Below are 23922 nucleotides of genomic sequence, written 5' to 3'. Positions count from 1 at the left end.
GAAATTAATTGTCAATTTTCAACAATTGCCTGTCTCCAAAACATTATGATGAGCGCTGCTAAAAAGAAAGTCAATTTTGGAAGATGAAACACTGGACAACATTTCTCAAAAAGAAAGATAGGAAAAAATACTCCAAATACCAAATCTATTTCTGTCTGTTTATAAATTGCAATACATTTACATTAGATTTGGATAATTGCATAAATCAAAGCTTTGCACACTGCTGATACTTTTGTAATCTGAAAAGGTTTTTTTTTTTTATTAATCCAGTCTTCTGTCTGCAACCCTTTCCCTTAGAAAATGGCAAAACAATTTCTGTACTCTTTATTTATTTTACAAGGACAATCTCAAGTTATTCTATTTATGGAAGGTGAAACCTGGATATTCATCAGTGGTAGCAACTTGACCACATATTTTATTTTTCTATAATTCAATACATAGTGACAGTTAGCTTCATATTCTATTCAGAGGTGCTTTTATTTGCAACTGAAAAAGCATGTCTTTGGAAATCTGAGAAAACCAAATATATGGCCTCTATTCATCTATCAATGTTTTAGCATGTCATAATCAAATGATTCCCAGTGGCTTACATCAAAATCTGATCTACAGTCTGATCAAAAGACCAACAGGGGCTATTCAAAATCAGATTTATGTCTTTATTATTTTTATTATTTATACTGTAAGAGATCACGGTAAAGAAGAACAAAAGACAGAGCAAAAGAATACAATTTAATATCACCATTTTTTTCTCTATGTTGTTTTTCAGCAAATGAAAACATTTCCTTGCAACTTGCTTACTGTTCGTGTAATACGATTGAGGAATCTCCGCCGGGCTGATACCTGTGAGTAATCTTTGTTTTATTACAGTTACAGTTTTTATTAGTATATATTAGCCACTGTTATTTAGACATTTGTAGATTAAAAACAGCTTCAGAATTTCATTATTGATGAATTTATTGCATAAGGAATTGCATCTATTTCCATGTCCCAATAGCCTTTATGACTTAATGATTAGTGAATTCTGAAGTTGGGTGAAAGGAATATTTGTAATCTGTGTGTGAAGGAAGACTAATCTTGACATGACCTATGATTCTGTGATTGAGGATAACCCATGAAAGGTCATGAAAAGAAGTGAAGCAGAAAAAAATATTTAAAAGTACTTTGGTTCTTGAAATCACAAACAGACTGACTATATTGAGACATAAGATATTTTACATTTTTGTCACATAAAATTGATTGACACATTTATCTTTACTGTATGGATAATCTCTCTTTAGAAAACAGGAAATCAATATCTTTGTTAAAATTGCTTCCCTGAACTGCTTCCTCAGGTGTATTTTGCACTGCAACTCTTATCACCCCAGATTATCAGCCATTTCTGCTGGGCTGTATAGTAATTACAGCCTATAATGTCTAGGGAAATTGTTGATGGGTTGATCTCTCTGGCCTAGAGATAGGAAATCAGATAAGATCTCAGATATTTTGGCCTTCAACTTCTATCACCTCTAACCAACATGTCAATCAGAAGGGCCTGAGAGCAATACAATTTAAATCTTTTAGAAGTATGTGGTAAGTAGTTTGCATTAGATTATCAAACAAAGGTAAACAAAGTCATAACCAAAAGCCAACATGGGTTTCTCAAAAACAGATCATGCCAGACAAATCTTATTGCATTCTTTGACAAAGTGACAAAATTAGTGGGCCAGAGGAATAATTTCCTGTGGATATAATTTACTTGGACTTGTAAGGCATTTGATAAATTAGACCACAACCTACTGCTTGATAAGATAGAAAAATGTGGGTTAGACAGCATCACCACCAGATGGATTTGTAACTGGCTGACCAACCACACTCAATGTGTAGTCCTCAATGGAACTGCATCTACATGGAGGGAAGTATGCAGTGGGGTAGCCCGAAGCTCTGTTTTAGGCCCAGTACTCTTCAACATCTTCGTCAATGATTTGGATGAGGGATAGATGGGGAACTCATCACATTTCCAAGCTGACAGGAATAGCCAACACTCCAGAAGATAGGCTTATGTTACAGAAGACTGTTGACAGATTTGAGCATTGGGTGCTATCTAACAAATTCAGTGGTGAAAAAAGTAAGGTTCTACATTTAGGCAAGAAAAACCAAATGTATAGGTATAGTATAGGTGGTACCTGGTTCAATAGTAGTAACTGCAAGAGGAATCTTGGAGTCCTAATGGACAATCACTTAGATACCAGCCAGCAGTGTGCTGCAGCTGCCAAAAAATCCAACACAGTTCTAGGCTGCATTAATAGAGGGATAGAATCAAGATAACATGAAGTGTTAATACCACTTTATAATGCCTTGGTAAGGCCACACTTGGAATACTGCATCCAGTTTTGTTCACCACGATGTAAAAAAGATGTTGAGACTCCTGAACAGGGGTCTTCAAACTTGGCCCTTTTATGACTCATGGACTTCAACTCCCAGAATTCCTCAGCCAGGCACGCTGGCTGAGGAATTCTGGGAGTTGAAGTCCATGCGTCATAAAAGCACCAAGTTTGAAGACCCCTGCTCTAGAAAGAGTATAGAGAATAGCAACAAAGATGATCAGGGTACTGGAGGCTAAAACATATAAAGAACAGTTGCTGGAATTGGTTATGTCTAGCTAATGAAAAGAAGGACTAAGGGGTGACATGATAGCACTGTTCCAATATCTCAGGGATTGCCACAAAGAAGAGGAAGTCAAGCTATTCTTCAGAGCACTGAAGGCAGGACAAGAAGCAATGGGTGGAAACTAATCAAGGAGAGAAGCAACCTAGAACTAAGGAGAAATTTCCTGACTGTTAGATCAATGAATCAGTGGAACAACTTGCCTCCAGAAGTTGTGAATGCTTCAACACTGGGAATTTTTAAGACAAGATTGGACAATCATTTGTCTGAAATGGTATAGAGTTTTCTGCTTGAGCAGAGGGTTGGACTAGAAAACCTCCAAGGTCCTCCCAAGTCTATTATTCTGTTCTGTTCAATGCATGCAGAAATAAACAATGATGTGCAATATCCATATATCAAGAAAATTGGTGAAATGTATATTTCAATGATTCTTCTAAGCAAGCAGAAGCCGACATAATTTTACACAGTAAACGTTAAATACAGTATAGTTTTGAATATATATTTGTGTGTGTCTCTCTGTTTGTGGGTGTTGTGTGGAATTATTTGCAATTCAAAGTCAGAAAAAACAGGTGCAATTGGGAAACTCTTGAAGTCAGTCTTTTTAACACCTCCTTTGTCAGGTGTTAACATGTTTCATGTGATCATTATGGATGTGTTCACCAATGATTTAATTTTGGGCCTTATTAACAACTTTCCAGTTTTTTAAAAAGAAGTAACACAATCAGCAGGAAAGATGTCCTAATTTATGAACCTGCCATATTCAGTATTTCATACTGTACATAACTAATAAATATGCATTCAATTTTGCAGAAAGATCTATGCTTAACTTTATAACATGTATAAGCTATGTCAACTTCTATTTTTAAGAATGTGCAGAAACATAGAATTTGATCAGGGAGTTTCAACTTGTTCGTGCAATTACATATTTGCAGGTTAAGCAGATTTGCCTAGTATCATCTCTTTATCACCCTAGGGCTTGTTCCTTCCTATACTCCATGAGCAAAGAATTTCATCGCCATGAGGAGAATGTATAAAATCAGTCCCAGAAATTACTTCTTGATTCATTTTAATGCATTTCAGTTCTTTAAAACAGTTCATTCCTCATACGATATCACATGTGCTGAATATTAGATTACTGAATTGTACATATAACCACAATTTAGCCCAAAATTTCCATTGTTAAGTGAGACATTTGTTAAGTAGGTTTTGCCGTATTTTACAACCGTTCTTGCCACAGTTGCTAAGTGAATCACTATAGTTGATAATTTAGTAACCCAGTTGTTAAGTGAATCTGGCTTCCCCATTGACTTTGCTTGTCAGAAGATCGCAGAAGGTGACCACATGACTTTGGGACACAGCAATGGTCAGCATTGGAAAAAACATAAGGAAAAAAAATCCCTTATGTTTTACCAATGAAACATAATCACTGGAGAAGCTTAACAACAATTACAGATAGTCCTCAACTTGCAACAGTTCATTTAGTGACTGTTCCACAGCAATGGTCATAAATATGAAGCAGTTGCCAAGCATCTGAATTTTGATCACATGATCAAAATTCTGCAAAGGTCGCAACTGTGAAAAACAGTCATAAGTCACATTTTTCAGTGCCATTGTGATTTTGAACACTCACGAACTGCTGCAAGTTGACGTCTATCTGTAATTGTTGTTAAGCTTCTTCAGTGATTATGCTTCATTGATAAAACATAAGGGATTTTTTTCCCCTTATTCCTATTATTGCTATTAAAAAAAATGAGACTCTTAATACCAAATTGCATTTCTCAAATGTAATTCTGATGCTGCCATGCAAATATTATAGCTATATAATATAGCTATATTTCTCCTATTAGTCATGCAATCTCTATCAATATGCATAAGCATCTGTGAGGGGGAGAGGAGCAGGTAATAAAACATGCATTATGGTGTCATGGTGCAAACTCCATTCCTTTGTGCTTGCATTGTGATGTCTCAGTACAAGCATCAAAGGTAGAATTTGTGATATCACAATGCATGTTTCATCATATTGACTTCTTTGTGATTAGGAGTGGATGCTTATGATGCATGGATGCATCATATGAGTAGACAGGAATGCACACCGGATGTGAACGTATAAGAACTATAATTTTCAGGAAACTGCATACATAATATATTGTATGCAATCTGCATTTTAAAAAAAAAGATTGAGGGTTTCTAATTCATTAAATTCTCCTTGGTAGAGATAAAAACTCCAAAAGCAGGTTATTTAAAAATAGGTGGAGAAAATATTGGATGCTTCCTTTTAAATAACTGGGGAGATAAAAGATAATAATAGATGTCATGTACATCTGTCACTGATAGGTCAAAACATGTGATATAAGAGTTGCAGAACTTGTTGATTTATTGGCATACTTTATGTTTTGAGGTGTCTCAAGATAAATGCTATGTGATTATTATTTAAAACATAGGGCGGACTCAGTGATATAATGATAGACTCTTGTATGACAGAACCTTGGCCATTTATGGGATTTATGCTACCTTGAGTATGATTGGCAGCTAGCTTAAAAACTGGCAACATTATCTTTTGTTTCTCTGTTATACAGTAAGCTACTCTGATTGTTATGTGACTCTTTGCCTACCGACTGCTACAACTGAGAAGCTGAAGACTAAAACTGTAAATAATTGCAAGGACCCTGTTTGGAATGAAACCTTTTACTATAGAATTCAAAGACAAGTTAAGGTGAAAACCTTTTATCTCTTTTAGCTGCTGCTGAACGGCTTCTAAAATATATTCCACTTTATCCATATTTGTATGTCATGATATTTGTAGGTTTTGGGGTGGGGTTCTTTTTGCTTTTCACCAATCATGCTTGTTTGTGTTATTTTTTTTAAAAAGAAAAAGATAACTGAGGGAGGGTATGATTCTTTGCTACAGTATCTATACTCTGATTAGGAATTTATATACACTTAACTTGTGTCTAGTATTGGTACGATATTTCTCATTTTTACTTCTCAACCAAATTAGGAAAAGTAAAGTACTGTATATCTAGAATTAAGCAGGCAACTGTAACTTGAAAGGTTGCTTGTAACTAATGAAACACCCCTCTGCTTTATTAAAGTAACCTTTCTTTTTTCAGTGCCTAAAAAAATTGCAGCTGCTTTAATGTTGCATTAACTCTAATCAATCAACTCCTTAAAGCAACCACAACTTTGGTTCATGTTCATGTGGAAGCCTGAAGAAAGATTTAATGAATGGTAGAGATATGTTGTGCTCATGATCATATGAATTCTGAAAAACCTCTTCCAATTCATTTTTAAATCATGCATAATCCTACTTGCTAATACATATTGAAAGTCACTGAAGTATACAAGATTTTATGTCAAAATCACACTATAATGTCCAACTTCTACATTTGAACATCAATTTTAAATATACCAACAGCACTTCAAGGAAGAGAATAAATAAAATCTGACAACCACAGTCTGCAACAATAAATATCAAAAAATCTTGAAGCAACTTGTGGACATGTATGGTGACATGAGCTTTCGTTAATAAAATCTGAATTCTTCTGATCTATTTGATGACATAGATTCTTATTTATGAAAGATAATTTCATAACGAATGTGTTCCAGTTTGTATTCCAGAATAAGGATGGAGTTGGGTGGATATAAATGTAATAAATACCAGAGCACTATTCTTTGTGTTTGCTACTATAAACAAAGGATTACAAAGCATTCTGTGCTGTGGACTAAATATCAAAGAAGGAGAATATTCCAGCTTTCTTACAGATGATGCAGATAGGTCCTCTCCAGAAGTGCTCTAGCAGTTTTTAGAAGTAAATCTTCCCAAACTGGAAGACTACTTAGATCATTCATTTTACAAACTGCACTGTAAGAAAGATATTAGAGAAGCGGGAACAGACTTAGAGAAAGAAAACTAGGATGATCAGGGGATTAGAATCTGAACCATGTAATGAGAGACTGCTGGAACTGAGCATGTTTGAGTTTTGAGAAGATTGAGAGCTCATCCTCATATCCCACTAAATATGGCATTAAGACGCCTTTTAGAGGACATGTCCACATTTTGTTGCCTCCAACTCATCCCTAGTCCACCATGGTGATATCTTAAAGTATCAATAAAAGAGAATATATGTAGTTCAGGGTTGAACTGTGGAGTCATTGGTCTGAACTTGGTTGTTTGCTTGCAGATTTTGGCCTGCCAGGGTTGGAAGGGATCCCAATTACACAGGGAAAGCTACTCTATATAAACAGAAAACAAACCCAACTCCCTTCTAACACTGAAGTTGTTATCTAGTTGGGTAATAAAATATCTGCAAGAAACCAAGCTCAGAGAGCACCAAGAACTCCACAGTATCTTAAAGTCATATTTATCTATCCCAGTTTCAAAATCAGAATTTCCATCTTCTTCCAGCAGGAGTCATGCTATAAAAGCAATCAAATGCCTCACTGATGATATCTGTGATTATGCAATCAGATGCTGGGATCCTTTGAATGGCTATTGTTCTCTTTAGGTTGCAGACATGACCCTGTCATTTGACACTGCCCTCCATTTTGACTTGGGCTACCACAGAAATTGGATACCTGCCTCCCACAGATGCATCTGCCTACATAATGTCTTCCTTGTTGCAGCTGTTATTTGTATACTTTATTGTAAAAGGGCAATAAAGCAGAAATTTCAAGCCTATATGATCAGTGCTGAAGGAAATACAGAATCTGTATTTCAGCCACATCTGCCCTAATGTTTGCTTTATAGATGCAGGTAATGCCTGAAATATAATATATTTCTTATTCCTCACAGAATGTGCTAGAGTTCTCTGTGTATGACTCAGATGCTATTACTCAAGATGATCACCTTTTCACTATCAGTTTTGATGTAGCTCGTCTTCCTGATAATGAGAACGTTCTTATGAATTTTAAATGTGATCCAGAGGTGAGAAATATTATACTGTAAGAGTGAGAATATTGTTAATGTCTAAACAGTCTGTGGTCCACTAAGCTGAATAGAGTCCACCAGTCGTTAGCACCTTGATAAGGATTTTTGTTGGCTGCCTACCTGCTAGGTACCCATGATTGTAACTACAAAACCTGGCTATTGGGCTACCATAACTTTTCTCAATCATAAAAGAAACAAGATTTTTCTCCATAATTGATTTATCAGTTATACCTACAAAAATGCTGCTAATAAATGATAACTCATTGGGAGTTGGGTGGCATATAAATTTAATAAATTATTATTACTAGGAAGATTCCATGCATCTTATGAAAAAGAACCTCAGCATTTGGCTATTATTGAGCACCAGAAAAAGTGAGGGCAAGTAACCTGCATTTCTGTTTTGATTTTTGATTTAGATTTGCAGATTTTATATAGATTTATCTATAATTTTTTTCCAATTTGTCATATTAGTCACATATTCCACATTAACATTGTCTGATTTTCTTTAAAAAAAGTGTTGACTTTTTGATAGAGTTCACTTTTGTCTACTCCTTGCACTGCAGCCTTATTTTAATTTCTAGTTGATTATTTAGTTACAATTTTTATTTATTCATTTTATTATTAAATTTATTCATTGCCCATCTCACCCTTCCATGAGCGGCCAGCATAGGAAGGGAAGATTGGGTGGAGAATTGCCTTGTTTGAGACTATCTAGATATGAAGTAAGTTTCATATGAGTTCAAAGTGAAGAACTTACGATTTCCTCTTAAATATAATGTAAAATAAATTAAAAATATAATGATGAAAAAGTTCTGGTTCACTGTTGTTTTCTGTTAACTTGGAAACAGTTGATAGTTGTCTACGTTACCTAATGTTTCTATCTGATTGCATGCTATAAGTCCCAAATTGTGTTTTAACTTTAAGGAGTAAGCAAACTGGTGCCTTTGAAATATTTGGTACTTCCATTCCATTTTCTAGAAATCATGTTTCTTGTCAAAATGTAAGAAAAATTGTAATCTGGAGAGCAAAATGCATGAATAAAAAAAAGCTTCCATATATTTGCTTATTATTGATGAAAATTATAGGTGTGTTTGATGGAAAAATGAAAATTTCCAGTTTTCATGCTTACATCATTTTTCAATATGTCACTGACCAATTTTTAATGTGGGGTGAAGTTGTATGCATGTGCTTAAAAATGATGTTAAAGGAAAGATTATACGCCCATTTCAAATCCAGTTTTACTATTTTCTTCCTGGCAGACACAAGAAGAGCTGGAAGTTGAATTTATAGTGGAACCTGCGTAAGCATTTTCCATTCTTTATTTTCTGTATTACTGTGACATACTACAGAATTATTTCAAATTGATTGAGAAAATAGAGGCAATCAGTAGATACAAGAATTACAATTTTCAGTAGAAACAAATAAATAGATCTGTTTGGGAACTGTTTTCCATTAAATATTAATAAAATGCTATCGGGGATATAGTCCTCCTTATATATTGTTTTTTAATTAAACAATAAGGAAACAACAGTGTATAACTGCTTCCTTAAATCTATCTCATACTGCTCTAGTAACATAGAAAAACAGAACAATAAAACGTTTTGGCAGAAAAACTACTCAATAAACCTCAACATCTGGAGAGGATCCAAACAATTGCTTTAATAAAGCTAGTGAGTTACAGTGAAATATATCTCCCTTGCATTCAAATGAACACAAGCAAGAGCCATTGTTGGTCAAAGACAGTTTGATCATGTGTATATTTAAAATACACTCCCACACAAAGATAATTGATTTACAAGTGATAAGGAATAAGATAACTACAAAGAAAGAGAGAGGCATATTTCATGGTGTAAAAACATAGATAAATTCCTTGAAAGGCAATGTAGTACTTTAATAGATGACTTACAACAAGCCATTGTTATTGTTATTCTAACAATCCCTGTAACATACTGTAGAAGAAAGGGTCTTCAAACTTGGCCCTTTTATGACTTGTGGACTTCAACTGTGGCTGAGGAATTCTGGGAGTTGAAGTCCACTAGTGATAAAAGGGCCAAGTTTGAAGACCCCTGCTGTAGAAGAAAGATAAGGAGACACAGCAATTTACGGAGGAGACACAGAACTCCTTCAATTTACTCTCTATTTAAGGTATGGAAACTATAATTAGTTAGAAACCATCAGCAAGAAATTCCATTTGTAAAGGTGCTACATAATTTCCTATGCAAAGTCCTGTATAAATACCATATTGATATAAGGAAGCCTATAAGTGATGGGTACATAATTACATCAGCCCGAGTTCAAATTCTATCTCTTCACAAGGTTTAAACCAAATATCAGAACTTTGGTTCAGAATAAGCACTAGTGCAAGCGGTCTTTACATTGTTTTCTATATATTCCTAGAAGGAACAATGACAAACCATCAAAATAACCCTCTAACAATTTGGGGCAACTATAGGAATTTTAAAATCTCAGTATATGGATCCTACTCTAAACATGTATTTTCAGTTTCTATTTGGATGAGAATGAAACAATATTTGCAGTAATATTGGAACTATCTATTTCTTTACATTTGTTTTCTAGGTGCGGTCCTCCAGAAACACTAATTACAAATGGAGTTCTAGTGGTAAATTTTGAATTCTATTTTTCGTGAAACTTTTTGCAGTTCATCACTGTTAATAATACTGCTGTGATATAGGTGAATGTGAGGTATGAGTAACCAACTCACATTTTTTCTGGGAGTATCCAGATACTTCATTCTGAAGCAATGCACTTTAAATTAATGATGATTGAATTTTCAGATATGTTTGGCCATATAATTAATCCTTGTTTAAGCATAGCATAAGAACTGGATTTTCTTCTGAGTATTGTAAAACACATACATCTAAGAGGAAGACCACCTCTAAATTGAGATATATTGGTTTAAAATTTCTCTCCCATTTTCCCCAACTTTGCCAAGGATTTCCAGGGCAAAAGATGGTCTGTGTTCTTTCTTTACCATTGGGGAAAAGAGTCGTGGAATTAGAAGCCAGCCATTAACTGTCTCTGTGTGATACCCATCTTTGTATGTTTTAAAAGACATTGAAAAGAACTCAAATAGCAGGTAGGAAAGACATTGCCAGATCCAGAGACATGTTTTATGTGGATCTCTTACTTAAAACATTTCCCACTTTGAATAAAGAGAACATAAATTGTTTTGCTTTCAAAGAATTAAACCAAAGTGCTTCAAGAGTTGACTCTTGTCAAGATTCTTAGGTTTTGAGAGAATATTCTGGCCTGACTAGAGTAGATCATCTCTTTATCTCAGTTGACTACTAAATTACCAAGATACCCCTCCATATTAACAATACTGTATGAGATTTCCTACAGTGAGTCCAATGGATTTCACACTCTCATTGGTCAGGAAAGCAAATTTCCTTTGATACTCTCTAACCTAGCTTGAGATTGGGACTGGAAGTGATAGCAGCAATTATTTTGTCAACTATTAAATTATCTGGCAAATTTATATTTATTTTTTGTAATTAACAAATATTATTAAATTGTTTTGTTTATTCTAACAAAAAGCAACCTTTTAATTTTGAATCACCCATCACTTATTAAATGCTTCTTTTAATTTGTCTAGCTGGATTAATTTATCCCTCACCTAGTATAAACTGTGACTTGTCTGAAGACTCAATCAAGCTATCTTCATTTATTTATTTATTTATTTGTTTAATTGCTTTTTAAAACCATCATCTCTCTCATAAACCTTTTCCCTTTATTTGGTTATAGATAAACAGATTTCTGAAGATTGACTTTTTTGGTTCTTATTCAAGTGTTGTCTATTGTGACTTGGAGATATTTTAAATATCCTAATGTTTGTATATTTGGATGGTTTTTTTGTCTTTTACCTTTTTATGATATGATTCTCCTTAATCCCCCTTGATTCATGAACAGGTCACATCCAAGGTCTAGTTTTTGTCTTATGATATGGCCTGATATTTAAAGAGAGAAGAGAAGGTTGATCTGTTGTCATAGCATTCCATTTTCTCTCCAGAGGTTATCAGTACATTTCTTGTGCTTGATACGGTGACTCCAATTTCTCCCATATACTTTGCACAACTTGTTGACAGGGACATTATAGAATCAACAGAGTTTGATAATTTCTTTTAATGCAACCACTAAATTAGCTGTCTGTCTCCTGCCATGGTTAAACTAGTACCTGCTAAGAAATTCCTTGACCAACTATGGTATGTAATAAATCTTCAAATAATGTGTTTAGAATGGAAGTTTTACAAGTCTCACTAAGTTAAATATAAATATTTCCCCATTTGTCCTTTCTATTTTTTTTACCCTACTTTTTCAAACAAAAGAAGTATATTCCCAATCTGCTATCCTCCAGCAACTAAATTACACCATCAGCTTTTTAAAAAAATACTGAATTAAAAAAATACTCCCAATAGAGTATCTTCAGCAATGTCATGGAGATTTCTTCCTCTCTTAGTGTAGATCAGTGAAATCCACACATCATAAGGCTGCCAAGTAGGTTATCCTGTCTAGATTATCTTGGCCATTAATTTACCTCTAAGATTGCAACCAGGTTCTCTTCCAGTTCATCTGGCTCATATTTCCTCTCCTCTTCCCCGCCCTGCAGTGCCTGAAGAAGCAATCTCCAAAGCAATATTGTCAACCTCATATGTTTCATACATTTTAAATAATTTTGTAGCCCATTTTAATTATCTACCATCTGTGTTTGTTCTTTTGGCTCTTTTGGCAGTTTTTTTTTTACATCTCAGAGAACCAAATTTTAATTATTCCACTGGAGTTCCCATACATATCATCAACATAGAAGTTTTTTTGTTTTACTTTTGTTTTTCAGGGAAGGAAATTGGGTTTTTTTTTCATTGATGTGGTTTTCCTTTGTGTTCAATTCTGTTTCTCCTTTTGTTTACTCTTTATATCCCACCTTGGGAACTTTCTTTTATCTTTTAGTTTAGATCATATATTTTCCTACTAAAACCCTGTTTTCACTTTGCCCCTATTTTAGGTGAGTTCCTGGGTTGTCACCTGTCCACATCATTTGGTGGACGATATACTCATATGAAACTATTGATACATAGTTTTTAGTCTAGAAACATTTATTTCAATGCAAAGCATTTGAATCATGCACAGTAGCAGCTTGTTGGCTGGGCTACTTACCTATATTCTTTACACTCTTATTGAAAGCAAAAACAACTTTTATTTGAAGGGTAACAAAGAAAATCAGTGCCAGGAATCAGCAAAGAAACCAGTGGAAGTTTCCTATTGTTCTCATAGCCAACACTGAATTATATTAATATATCTTCAAATTATTTTTTTCTTTGCTGTTAGGTTTTCTACAGGTGTACTGGTGCTGTTCAGTACAATACAGTAAGATACAACTGTATCTTACAATACAGTTTTAAATCTAGAAGTGATCATTTACATTGCTTTTGTTTATTACTTCTGTTTATTACAGTGTCGTGAAATTTGTACACTGGAAGCTGAGGTGGACCAAAGCAAGCGACGAAAATCACGTGAGTTTATATAAAATCATTTAATAGTCATAACTGGATGTTTTCATTACTGTGCTAAACAACAGAAGGGAAAAAATTGAAACAAAGAACTCAGGAAATTGTCCATGATTCATGAGGTCTCTTCCCATAACTCCAGTGATCTCATTATTACTTGCCATTACTTGGCACATTGATTACGGCTGTTAGCCAATCAGGTCAAAGTATTATTTCTTTAGAGATGGAGTTATTAATGGTGAGCAAGAATAATTTTCATGAGGTTACCCAGATTGTCAATGACCAAAGTGAGGGAAATTAAATGATCAAGATTTTATCAGTGAAGTGGTAAAGCGATGGGAACCTAGCTTTTTGGTCTGTTCTTTTCTATATCTTTTCCCTTATACCATTTCCTCACCATTGACTAGACAAACTTCTTGAATTCCGTCTGCTCACACTAAAGAAAATTATTGATCATTTAGAGTATTTACCACCTTTCTAAAAATCACAAAAGAATTCAAATTGCAACATTCTAGTATTGCAAGATTCTAAAACAATACTAAAATACAAAAACATCACAATATTCAAGGTAGCTGAAATATCTACAGGTACATTTTGTTTTGCATTTATGATTAATGATTAATGTCCATGAGGTTATAGAATTTCCTTCAAGATCATTCAATTATCTGATTTTCTTAAAATGTGCTTGATCTGAGAATACTCATAAAACATTTTTACAAAGGTTCCCCACCACCACCATGTTGCAAATGTCGATTAATATGAACATTTTAATGTTCACAACATGCTCCAGGATCCATCGATGAAGCAGTGTCACTTGGTGCACTGTAGGAAATGTGCCTATCATGGCACCTGCTTTGTATAACAGTCTCCTTCTGGGATATGAACTGTACCAACCTGTTGGCCTTCTGGAAGTCTATAAAGACCTAGTTTTCCCTCACATTCTGGGGCCAGAATGTTAATAGAACTCCGGAATTAACATGTCTGTGTGATATGTTAACAATGTGTTTTTTAAAGGGCCTTGACTCAGCCTTTTCTTTCATTGATTAATAAATTTGTATGATGGTTTTGAGAAAGAGCAGGCTTGATATAATGGCTAATGCATCAGATTTGAAGCCAGGACACCACATGTTCTAGTACTTCCTTAGGGACAAAACTAGCTGGGTGACCTTGAACTAGTCACTCTCTCTCTCAGTCCTAGAAAGAAGAGAAGGGCAAATCATCCAAACTTTGTGAAGAAAATTGCAAGAACTAGGAAGTCAGAGAGGGAGGGGGGAGGGAGAGGGAGGGGGGAGAGATAAATGAATTAAAGAGAGAGAGGGAGAGGGAGAGGGAGGGAGAGAGAGAGAGAGGGAGAGAGGGAGATATGAATGAATTTTAATTTTAATTCTGGTTGCCACTCAGATCAGTTTTGGTGAACGGATGACCATAGAAATTTCCTTATAGATTTTTTCAAATTATCTTTATATACCAAATAATTTTGTTTTAATTATTAATTAATTAAATTATTATTTTATTCAAGAATTTATATTATTCACATTGAAATGTTTCATTGTATTTTTGCTTGTTATGAAAACCTCTGTTATAATGATGTTTTTTCATATTCTTTTCCTTTTGTTTTTAGAGAAAGACCTTTCACTTTCTATAGAAGGATCATATGAAGGGACACAAACTCTTAAGTTGGGTTCAGATGCAATTGTCACACCTCCGTGTCCTGCTACGTTCCATTATATCAAGTACAAGGATCCATCATTGAATGTTAAACTACCAAAGACAAAACCACATTATAATCCTGTATGTCAGTCTAATCCATTAATCACAATCATTACAAATGTCCTTTCATTAATTTATTATAATAAGCCTTTTATGAAAAAAAAACCTATATATCTATATATCCTTTTTTTCTTTAGCGTACCTGTTCTTGTTCCATCAAGGAAGATGTTCCAACTGTGAAACTGAATTCCCTGCCTATGGGAGAGAAAGTGCCAATAGTGGAAGTGAGTGCCTTCATTAAATACTGGAAATAATATGTATTTATTTGTGAATTTATAAAACACTTCAGTTAAAATGTACATGAATATACAAAAGATGCAGCCAATGCAACAATAATAAAATAATGTACTTTTTTTTTTAAAAAAAAAATACAATTATATCATTATACTTTTGAAAATATATAAGTTTCCTAAAATTACTGGGAACTCCAAAAATCTTCCAGAACAGCCAACTTCACAAGCTTTGAAAAGCCATGAGAATCTCAGCCAGCCTTTCCTCAAGGGGGGGGTCGCAGTTTCAGAGGAAGGAAATCTCCACCAAGAATGTCCACTTTTAGAGTCCCTTTCCATTGCACTTATTGATAAGTGGGGACTATCAGAAATATCTATGTCCTTGGATTAGGCAGGCATAATCTATGTGGGACAAGGGGCGGTAGGTAAATAGGCCCTAAGTCACATAAGGGTTTTATCTATGATAACCAACTGCTTGAATTGTATTTGGAAGTATATGTGTAGTCATTGCAGCTGCAGAAGTATGCAGAGGGATTTCAAGCTCCATGTAAAATGAATTTAGTTATTCAAATGGAAGAATACAAGGGCATAAGTGACCATCTTGTTCTGGGTAAGGCTACAATATTGCAACACTGCCCTGAAGTATTTCAGTTTCTCTTTCCCAGAATGGATTACCTCTACCTTTTTGCCTATCACTACTGTCATCTTCCCCCTGATCTCTCTTTGCCTAAGCTAATTAAGCTCCCCTCATAATCACCCAGTCACCAGATAGTCAATACTTCAATACATTATGCAGGGCAACTTCTCTTCTTTTTATGTGGTTGGTGGCTCACAGTTTCCTCAATTCAGTCACAATTCTACATTGGGCAATACAGTTGGTATTCCTCCTTCAGTTCTGTTTACCCATTCTCCTCCATAGCTTGCATGACTGGCAATTCCACCTGGCAGTTTCTAGTTCTTCTACCATATTTTGGCCTACACCACCCAAATCTCTCTTTCCTCTTTACTTTCTTAACATCTTCTTTAAGAAGACTTTAGTGTCTTATCTTCTTCTACCTTTTGCATTTTTGGATCCAAACAATGTGATTCCCTAACTCTCTAAGGTAATTTTGGTTGCATACTCTACTGAGTACCATCGGAGATCAAAAGAGGATTTTGTTTAGATAAACCCTGTGAGTTCTGGGCAACATTAACTTAATGCCAGGGATTCAGTTTCTTGGAGCAATAATCTCTTCTTCAAGCATGGATAATGATCTTCTATTTAACCTAAATTTTGGATTGCTTCAGGCAAAAGAATGAAATCCTTCATTGTGCACCCACAGCACTCCTTTGCAGAAAATATGCTGCCTTCCTGTGCAAATCTGAGATGCCTATCTTCACAATGTGTAGGTCTTGAGAAGATCTTCCACTGCTAAATTGGTTTTCTTCCTAGTCAGCTGCTGCTTCAGAAGAAATATTGCAAAAGTTGCAGGGTGGGAAGGTTTCTAATGAAACTTCACCTCATCTCATTTTCTGCCCTACTGGATTTCTTTCTTCCCATTATAACAAGGCACAATCAGATTTTTTAATCATTTCCCCATCCATCCTGAGTAGATTCAAGAGATTACTTTGCAGTTCCAAGGCATTGTCCCCCTTCCACTTACTACAAAATAAAAGTCACACGCAATAACAAAAATTGCCAGGTGTTAGATGGAACAATGATTTGTTGAATGCCACTAATCAGCCAAAGATAACCAGGAAGACTGCTGGCTAAATTTCCTGGTCGTAATGGTAAAACAGATCAGTAGGACTCTCAATATGAACCCTAGTTATTAGGAAGTAACTGATGATAGAGCTGGAGATAGAGACAGAGACAAAGACAGAACCAGAGACAGAGATAGAGACAGAGATTGTGAGAAAGATAAACATACAGATAAAAATATCCTTCCAAATTTAAAAAGTTCGTCATTCTGAATAGTTCACTATTAGTTTCTTTCGATTATTAGTTTATTTTATAGGCAGGGACTGAAGCTAAAGAAGATGGCCCCATGGGTTACTCAAGTTAAAGAACAAAGGTTGCTAGAGAGAAGGCAGATGTTTTGGATTTAAACCAGAGGGAAATAGCTTAGGTAGCTGATATAAATCAGATATTTGACTGTTTGCATTTTCCAGAGGTTAAAGATATTTATCACATGTATTCAGTCTTATGTTTCCTACTATTTTTGCTATTGCTATCCCATCTCCAGGACTAGATTAAGGTTGAACTTCCAATTCAGTTTGATTAATTACAAATTAACTAGCCCTAAAAGTTAGCCACACTTTGCAATTCTGAGTACATAATCATAAGGAGAAGTTTTCAATTCCTTTTTTTCTTCTTTCTCTACAGTTGTCTATACTACATTTATAACAAATTTTAGGGCTGAGTAATCACTGAGAAATATCTCCATTGGGTTATGATGGTAGAAAATGCACAATTGTGTATTATAGCCATTCTTTAGACTTGAAAATTTTGGAGTGCAAAAACCAAAATATTTTAGATGTTCTGGAAACTTTTATACCAGTGTAGAAATGTAACAATTAAAGAGTGGAGATGGGCAGTTCATATATTATAATCATGTGAATTAGCTCATCACATAGTTAGGATAATTTCCTCTAGTCTCGTGCAAACATGGGGAAACCCCCCAAAATGACCTTTCATGAAATAAAAAATATTAGGCCATTATTAACTTATTACTTATGGCAGCTACAATGCTGGAGTTTAAATTAACTTTTAGCCTCAGGACTTGTCAACCCACTCCTTGTTCCTTTACACAGGAATTAAGTTATTCAAATTATTTCTGGGAAATACTCTGAGTCACTGTGTTTTGAAGAAAAGTAACTTTCATAATTATTTTAATAGCAGTTTAAAGAGTGCAGCTAATGCAGACATGTCAAACTCATGATGTCATGTGACATCGTGCAATGTACCGGAGCTTTTTACCCATTGCCAGCAATGAGGTGGGCACAGTTTCCTGGTGACACGTCCGGCGGGCTGGCACGTCCTACGGGCTGGCAGCTTGATACCCCTGAGCGAATGTTTTTTTTTTTAAATTTAAAGTGGAAATATGTTCATTCTGTGACTTTTACATGTTTACATTCTGTTTTTCAGGAAAAAAAGTACAATTTGCACGTAAAAGTGAACGATTGGTAAGATGCACCAATAATTAACATCACTATTACTTTTCATATCTGGGCTGCTGAGTTAAAGATTGCACAAGGCAAAAGTGGGGTTAGTAGTAATTGAGCAGAAATTTCTAGGAAAGCAGACCATCAAATAAGATACAGTTAAATACAACATAATTAGAACTGTATAGAAGAATTTAAAAAAACTAATACAATAAACAATTGACAAAATTGTGCACATAATGATGGTGTGGAAAGAAAGGACTCGAGCCAGGACTTTGAGGAAGGAAAGATTTAATTTGCGCAGGTTCAGAAAGCAAGGGTTCTGAACCTCGAGGAGTGTTCAGAGTTCGCATATATAGTTCATACAACGTATGCATTTCCTGACCCCTCTGGACCCCATATATGGTAATATTATAAACATTGTGTTCTCAGCATTCTTGATAGTATGGAAAAATACCAGACGGTTGAACATTGACATAGAGGTAAAAATAGGGAATTGGCTACTAAGCAAAGCAGAAAACAGGATATGGCTTAAATGGTCAAGGACAGTGGGGCAGAACATTATCTCGAGACACAGCAATTTCTGGAATGCTCTCTGCCCCACATCAATGAAACAGGTTCATATACCATTAAAGCAAGGTTTTTTTAAAAAAAACCTCAAATCTCAGACGCTGAACCAATGTATACCAAACAAATCAAATAAACAAACAGACATTCAAACTAAAAATAGTATATTTTACATTTCTAAAACTGCTAAAATATTTAAAAGTCCGAGAGAACAAAAAAGAAAAAAAAAGAAAAAAACCTCTTATAGCTCAACTGAAAAGTAATTCCAGAGTCATATTAAAACAGAAATAAGTACGCATTTTATTTTATGAACACTTAACACTTCAGAGCTTAAAAATGATACATCATTAAATCTTCATAAAAACATTATATGGCAAGGATGTGGACGTAATCCAAGTTAATGAACTAAGGAGAGAGACTTTGGGGAGGAGAAACTTTTCCCGCAGAACTTCACTTTCCTCTTTTACTCTTTGGGTTACTTTGTATGAAGAAAGGATATATATAGAATCTTCTTCCTTGCCAAAGGAGATAGGAACTGCCATGTGTGGATTTCCTTGCACGGAACTTTTTTAGGATGGAGAAAAAAGAAGAAAGTTTCATGGAGGGGGAAATGCAGAAGCTGGATGCAGAAATTTATGGACCACATTCAGCCCCCCTCCTTGACACTTCCTTTAGGTGCTAGTAATATCATATTGTATCTATTAATATGTACCACTCCTAATGAATGTTATTAAAATCAAATAACGAGTTATGAAGCATTCATTATAGGTTAACACCATGGAACCTTAGTTCACATGTTTCTTAGATGCAGGACAACACAATTCTTCCTACCTGAGTCCATTCTGAAAAGATTGTGAAGAGGGAATTCCCTTTTCATTACAGGAGTCCATTTTGTCAGTCTTTTACGATGTCTATACCTGAGTGCTATCTAAAAGTACTTTTGAGATGTGCAGTGTATTGTGTGGAATACCTGAACAGAAAACAGCTATTTCATAGATCGTGACAGTGACACTTTCAATCATCTCTTGTTTTAATTACATTTCTGTGTGATCATAGGTATCTCGTATATTGAGATAAAGTTTCTAATCTATGTTTCATGTCTTAGTAATTGTTCCTGCCCAGGAGACCTCGATGTACGCTTGGGGTATGAGCTCTGTTCACAAGAGCAAGAGTTCTTGTGTAAGCGAAAAAAAATTGTTGCTCAAACATTGAAGCAGATTCTCCAGCTAGATTATGACTTGCAAGATCATGAGGTATGTGGGTTGCTGACAGAGGTTTCTTAACATTAAAGGAAATGAATTCATTCTATTTCCAATAAGTTTTTCCCCATTCATTAGTTATTTGCTTATCAGTTTTGGATTATCTTTGTTGTGTTTTATCTTGTTTTTTTTGTATTTTTTTTTAGTTCACTACTGCAAAATGGGGTTTTTAAATAAGAAATGGGATATAGATATATACATCTTTCTAATAATTAAACAATGCATTTTCTCTGACTGTATTTGTATTGTTATTTGAAGGAACAAGTTCTTAAGAACTGACACAGTGATATCCTTTGGTGTTATTAAAAAAACCCTAAGTTCCTTTTTTTTCAAGTGACTGAATGCCAATGATATATTGTCCTTCTTTAGATATTCAGTTCTAACAGTGTTTCTCAAACTTGGCAACTTTAAGATGTGTGGACTTCAATTTCAGAATTCCCCAGCCAGCATGACTTAATATTGCCAAGTTTGAGAAATCTGAGGTAGAGCATATGAAGGAGCACTCAGGTAAGTATAGGGCTAATCCCTTGTCCTCCAAACACCACATATTTATTATCCAGGTTCTATTTTGTGCTTATTTTTTATTTGCCATATCCTTGTTTTACCAAGGTTCCTGTGGTAGCAATCATGACAACTGGAGGTGGGACAAGGTCATACACAACAACATTTGGCTCTATGCAAGCACTCAAAAAACTGAATATTATGGATTGTGTAACATACCTATCTGGCTTGTCTGGAACTTCATGGTAAGTGAAAATTCATAATAGATTATTGGCATAATTTAATACAAGAGAAGTAACATGTGGTAATACTTCTAACATTGCCGTGCATTTACACAAGTTTATAGTAATGCTATGTAAAAATTCTTATACTCATATCACCTTAGCAATTATGAATAATCTCACTTTTATTTTTCTCCATCTCTTTGGTACCTTTATTTCTATAAGGGCATTCAAAGCATTTATTAATGCACGAAATCACTTCATCTGCATTTTTCAAATAGATGCATATACACAGTGGTGGGATTCAAATTCGTAAACAACCAATTCTCTGTGCCACTTCTGAAAGTCCATTCTGGGCCTGGGCAACAAAAAATTAGCTACTGGTTCTGCCGAAGTGGTGCGAACCAGCTGAATCCCACCACTGCATATACATGACTACTCTACAAATGCTAATTTTTTTGTATCTTCATGTTGTCTATCTTCATAGAATGGCCAATGCACATTTCCAGACTGTGGGCAGAGTTTCGCCTGCAATACTGCATTCTAACCACTGTGCCCAGGGCATGGCAAAAGATTCCATTTGGTTTCAGAAGCGCTGTTATACATAATATATCCATTGAAACATGCTTTAGATAAAATGGTGGTGTTCCTTGGAGGTGTTCCTCAGTCCAACTTTTCCAAATCTGAGAAAGTGGTTGTGGCTAGGAACTTCCTGCAAGCTTCAGCTGGTTGGTCAGTGCTAACCTGGGACCAGTTATGCAGAGCTTTGACTTTTCTAGAGCAAACTACTGAAATTCTGTGGGTCACTTCAAAAATGAATTGGAAAAGAAAACCCAAAATATGATGATCAGTCTCATATGTGGTACCCTCATGTGGTACCAAATTGTTTTAAAATCTGTCAGCTCCTTCATTAACTCACCTAGCAACTGTTTACATTTAGAAGCACTGTTCTTCACTCTGTCAATACATATGGAATTATGAGACTTTCTCAATGATCTTTTTAATCTCTGCATTTTAATCAAATGTGGATGTTTTGTGTTTATGCATGTTTAAAACCAAATTTGTATTTTCATACTGATCATTTTCATCTTATTAGATAAATGTGTTACTATGAAACTTTAAAGAGATGTTTTCAAATACCCTTTATCATTTGTCTTTATCTTATAAATCATTTAAGTACTGTATTCTCAAAACATTAGCAGCATCATAGAGAGCAATTTTGCAAGTCTGGAAAATAGGTTATATTATTGCTGGGTCATTCAGAGCTATCTAATTTCATAAGGAGCTGTGGTAGGCCAATCTTCCAGTTGAAAGGAGATACTTAGTGTGTTGTTGTTAGTTGTGAAGTTGTGTCCGATCCATCGCGATCCTATGAACAATGTTTCTCCAGGCCTTCCTGTCCTCTAGCATCTTCGGGAGTCCATGTAAGCTCACCCCTACTGCTTCAATGACTCCATCCAGCCACCTCATTCTCTGCCCCTTCTTCTTTCTAATAACAAATTTTATTGTTTTTTTAACTTTTACAACAGAATGCTCAAGACACACCGTGGTGGTTAGGTGATCAATCATCCAAAAACCAAATCATATAATAGCTCAAGTAAATACATTAAATGGTCCCTCTCTATTTCCCTCAAATAATATAACCTATTTAACATAATCCATTTCTACATTACATATCTATAAATCCTAATCCTGTTTTGAGCTTTATTAATTTACAATTACCATAGTCCAATTTAATCTTAGATAAATGTATTATCGCTTCAGGTATCCCTTCTAAAATACTAATCCAGATATATTCCAGTTCATAATCTCATAAATCATTGATTTTATCACAGAGCTCTCATATTACTTCAAATAGCATTTAAATCTCATTCAAATAATTATCATATCTAAAAAAAAACACCTATTATTACACAAAACATTCTCTTGGTAACTTAACACACTCAGTTAGTTGTTAAAGCTATCTGAATTTCTAAAAGCCTCTTTCATATTCTTATTCTCATTCCATTACAAAATAATTTTCATACAAATAAACATATTATTCGAAAAAACACATTCCTACTCTATTTAACATATATATTCTAATAATCACAAATTTTCAACTCTAAATCTTAATCCTTAAATCAATCCATATTTCTCAAAACCTTTTTAATCCATTACATATAATTTTAAATTTCTCTTTTTAGTCTTATTCTGGCTTTCTTCCTACGCCAAGCAGGCTTCCATAACAAAGCCTCTATTTCAGCAAATAAATCTCCCATTATTGCTTGTAATATCATTTGGGTCAGTAAAAGACCTCCCATCCTCTGTTTTTGACACCTGGTTCCTGTCTGCTGGATAAAACACTCGATCATGTCCAATTTTATAATTAATAGTTGATTATCAAAGTTGTCATAACTCCAACAGTTGTAATTTCAAGTCCATTTCTGTTAGTTTTGCAATTGTAGATAGTTTAGTTACAATCATTTTTTGGTCATCCAAAGTCTCCATAGGTTGTATGTAAATTAATCCCTCTTCCGTTGCTTTTTTGTCTGTAGAATGATCAAATAGAGTCTGAAGGTCAGTTTGTAAATTCACAGTAGAATTTCTGTTTATTATTTCTGCAGTTCTCTCTCTTATTTGGGAACATATTTCCTCAGTAGCTTCATAAATTTTTTCCAGTATGAGTTTACAGTTGAGTTGTGAATATGATTTCTCCATTTCAATAGTAACACAAAAAGTTAAATTTCTCCACAAGATGTCCTCAGTAAACTATGAAAGTCTCTTCCAGACATCAAGGATGAGATTAGCAGAGTCAAAGAACTATGGAATCTCTTTTCCGGCTTCTCATAGAGTTGTTGTTGTTGTTTTTCAAACAATAAAAATTTATCCCTTTGAAAAAGTAAGTCCAAGACATAGGAAAACACTATTATCCAGCTTAGGAGATATAATAATAAAATTTTATGATAGGGATTTTTCCAGGGCCCCCAAGTAACCAAAAATAAAAATAGTCAATAAGAAGTTTTTTCCTTTGTAATGGAAAGCTCTTTTCCCCAGATAAACAAAGGCAGCTCTTTCAAAGCAGGGAAGTAATTCCAAAAGGCTTTTGACAGGAAAGTAGTTAGGCAGAAAGAGAGAGGGAAAAGTCTCACCGGGATC

General features: G+C 34.7%; 1 protein-coding gene across 1 annotated transcript in view; it reads left to right on the top strand.

The window, feature by feature from the left end:
* Positions 1-769: 769 nt before the first annotated feature.
* The window catches only part of LOC107287431 (cytosolic phospholipase A2 epsilon-like), a 38558-nt gene continuing 15405 nt past the window's right edge, over positions 770-23922 (top strand). The window contains exons 1-14 of the mRNA XM_029284132.1: positions 770-842; positions 5220-5356; positions 7436-7567; positions 8830-8870; positions 10148-10190; positions 12914-12952; positions 13041-13098; positions 14714-14883; positions 15000-15086; positions 15606-15702; positions 18220-18257; positions 18665-18743; positions 19926-20056; positions 20672-20808. Coding sequence (XP_029139965.1) covers positions 770-842; positions 5220-5356; positions 7436-7567; positions 8830-8870; positions 10148-10190; positions 12914-12952; positions 13041-13098; positions 14714-14883; positions 15000-15086; positions 15606-15702; positions 18220-18257; positions 18665-18743; positions 19926-20056; positions 20672-20808 — 1262 coding nt within the window. The remainder of the gene's footprint in view (positions 843-5219; positions 5357-7435; positions 7568-8829; positions 8871-10147; positions 10191-12913; positions 12953-13040; positions 13099-14713; positions 14884-14999; positions 15087-15605; positions 15703-18219; positions 18258-18664; positions 18744-19925; positions 20057-20671; positions 20809-23922) is intronic.

This window comes from Protobothrops mucrosquamatus, unplaced genomic scaffold (genome assembly GCF_001527695.2).
Source record: "Protobothrops mucrosquamatus isolate PMUCROS unplaced genomic scaffold, P.Mucros_1.0 scaffold387, whole genome shotgun sequence".
In the NCBI taxonomy this organism is placed as follows: domain Eukaryota; kingdom Metazoa; phylum Chordata; class Lepidosauria; order Squamata; family Viperidae; genus Protobothrops; species Protobothrops mucrosquamatus.
The sequence above is the reverse complement of the archived record's forward strand: the minus strand, read 5'-3'. Positions and strand labels throughout refer to the sequence as shown.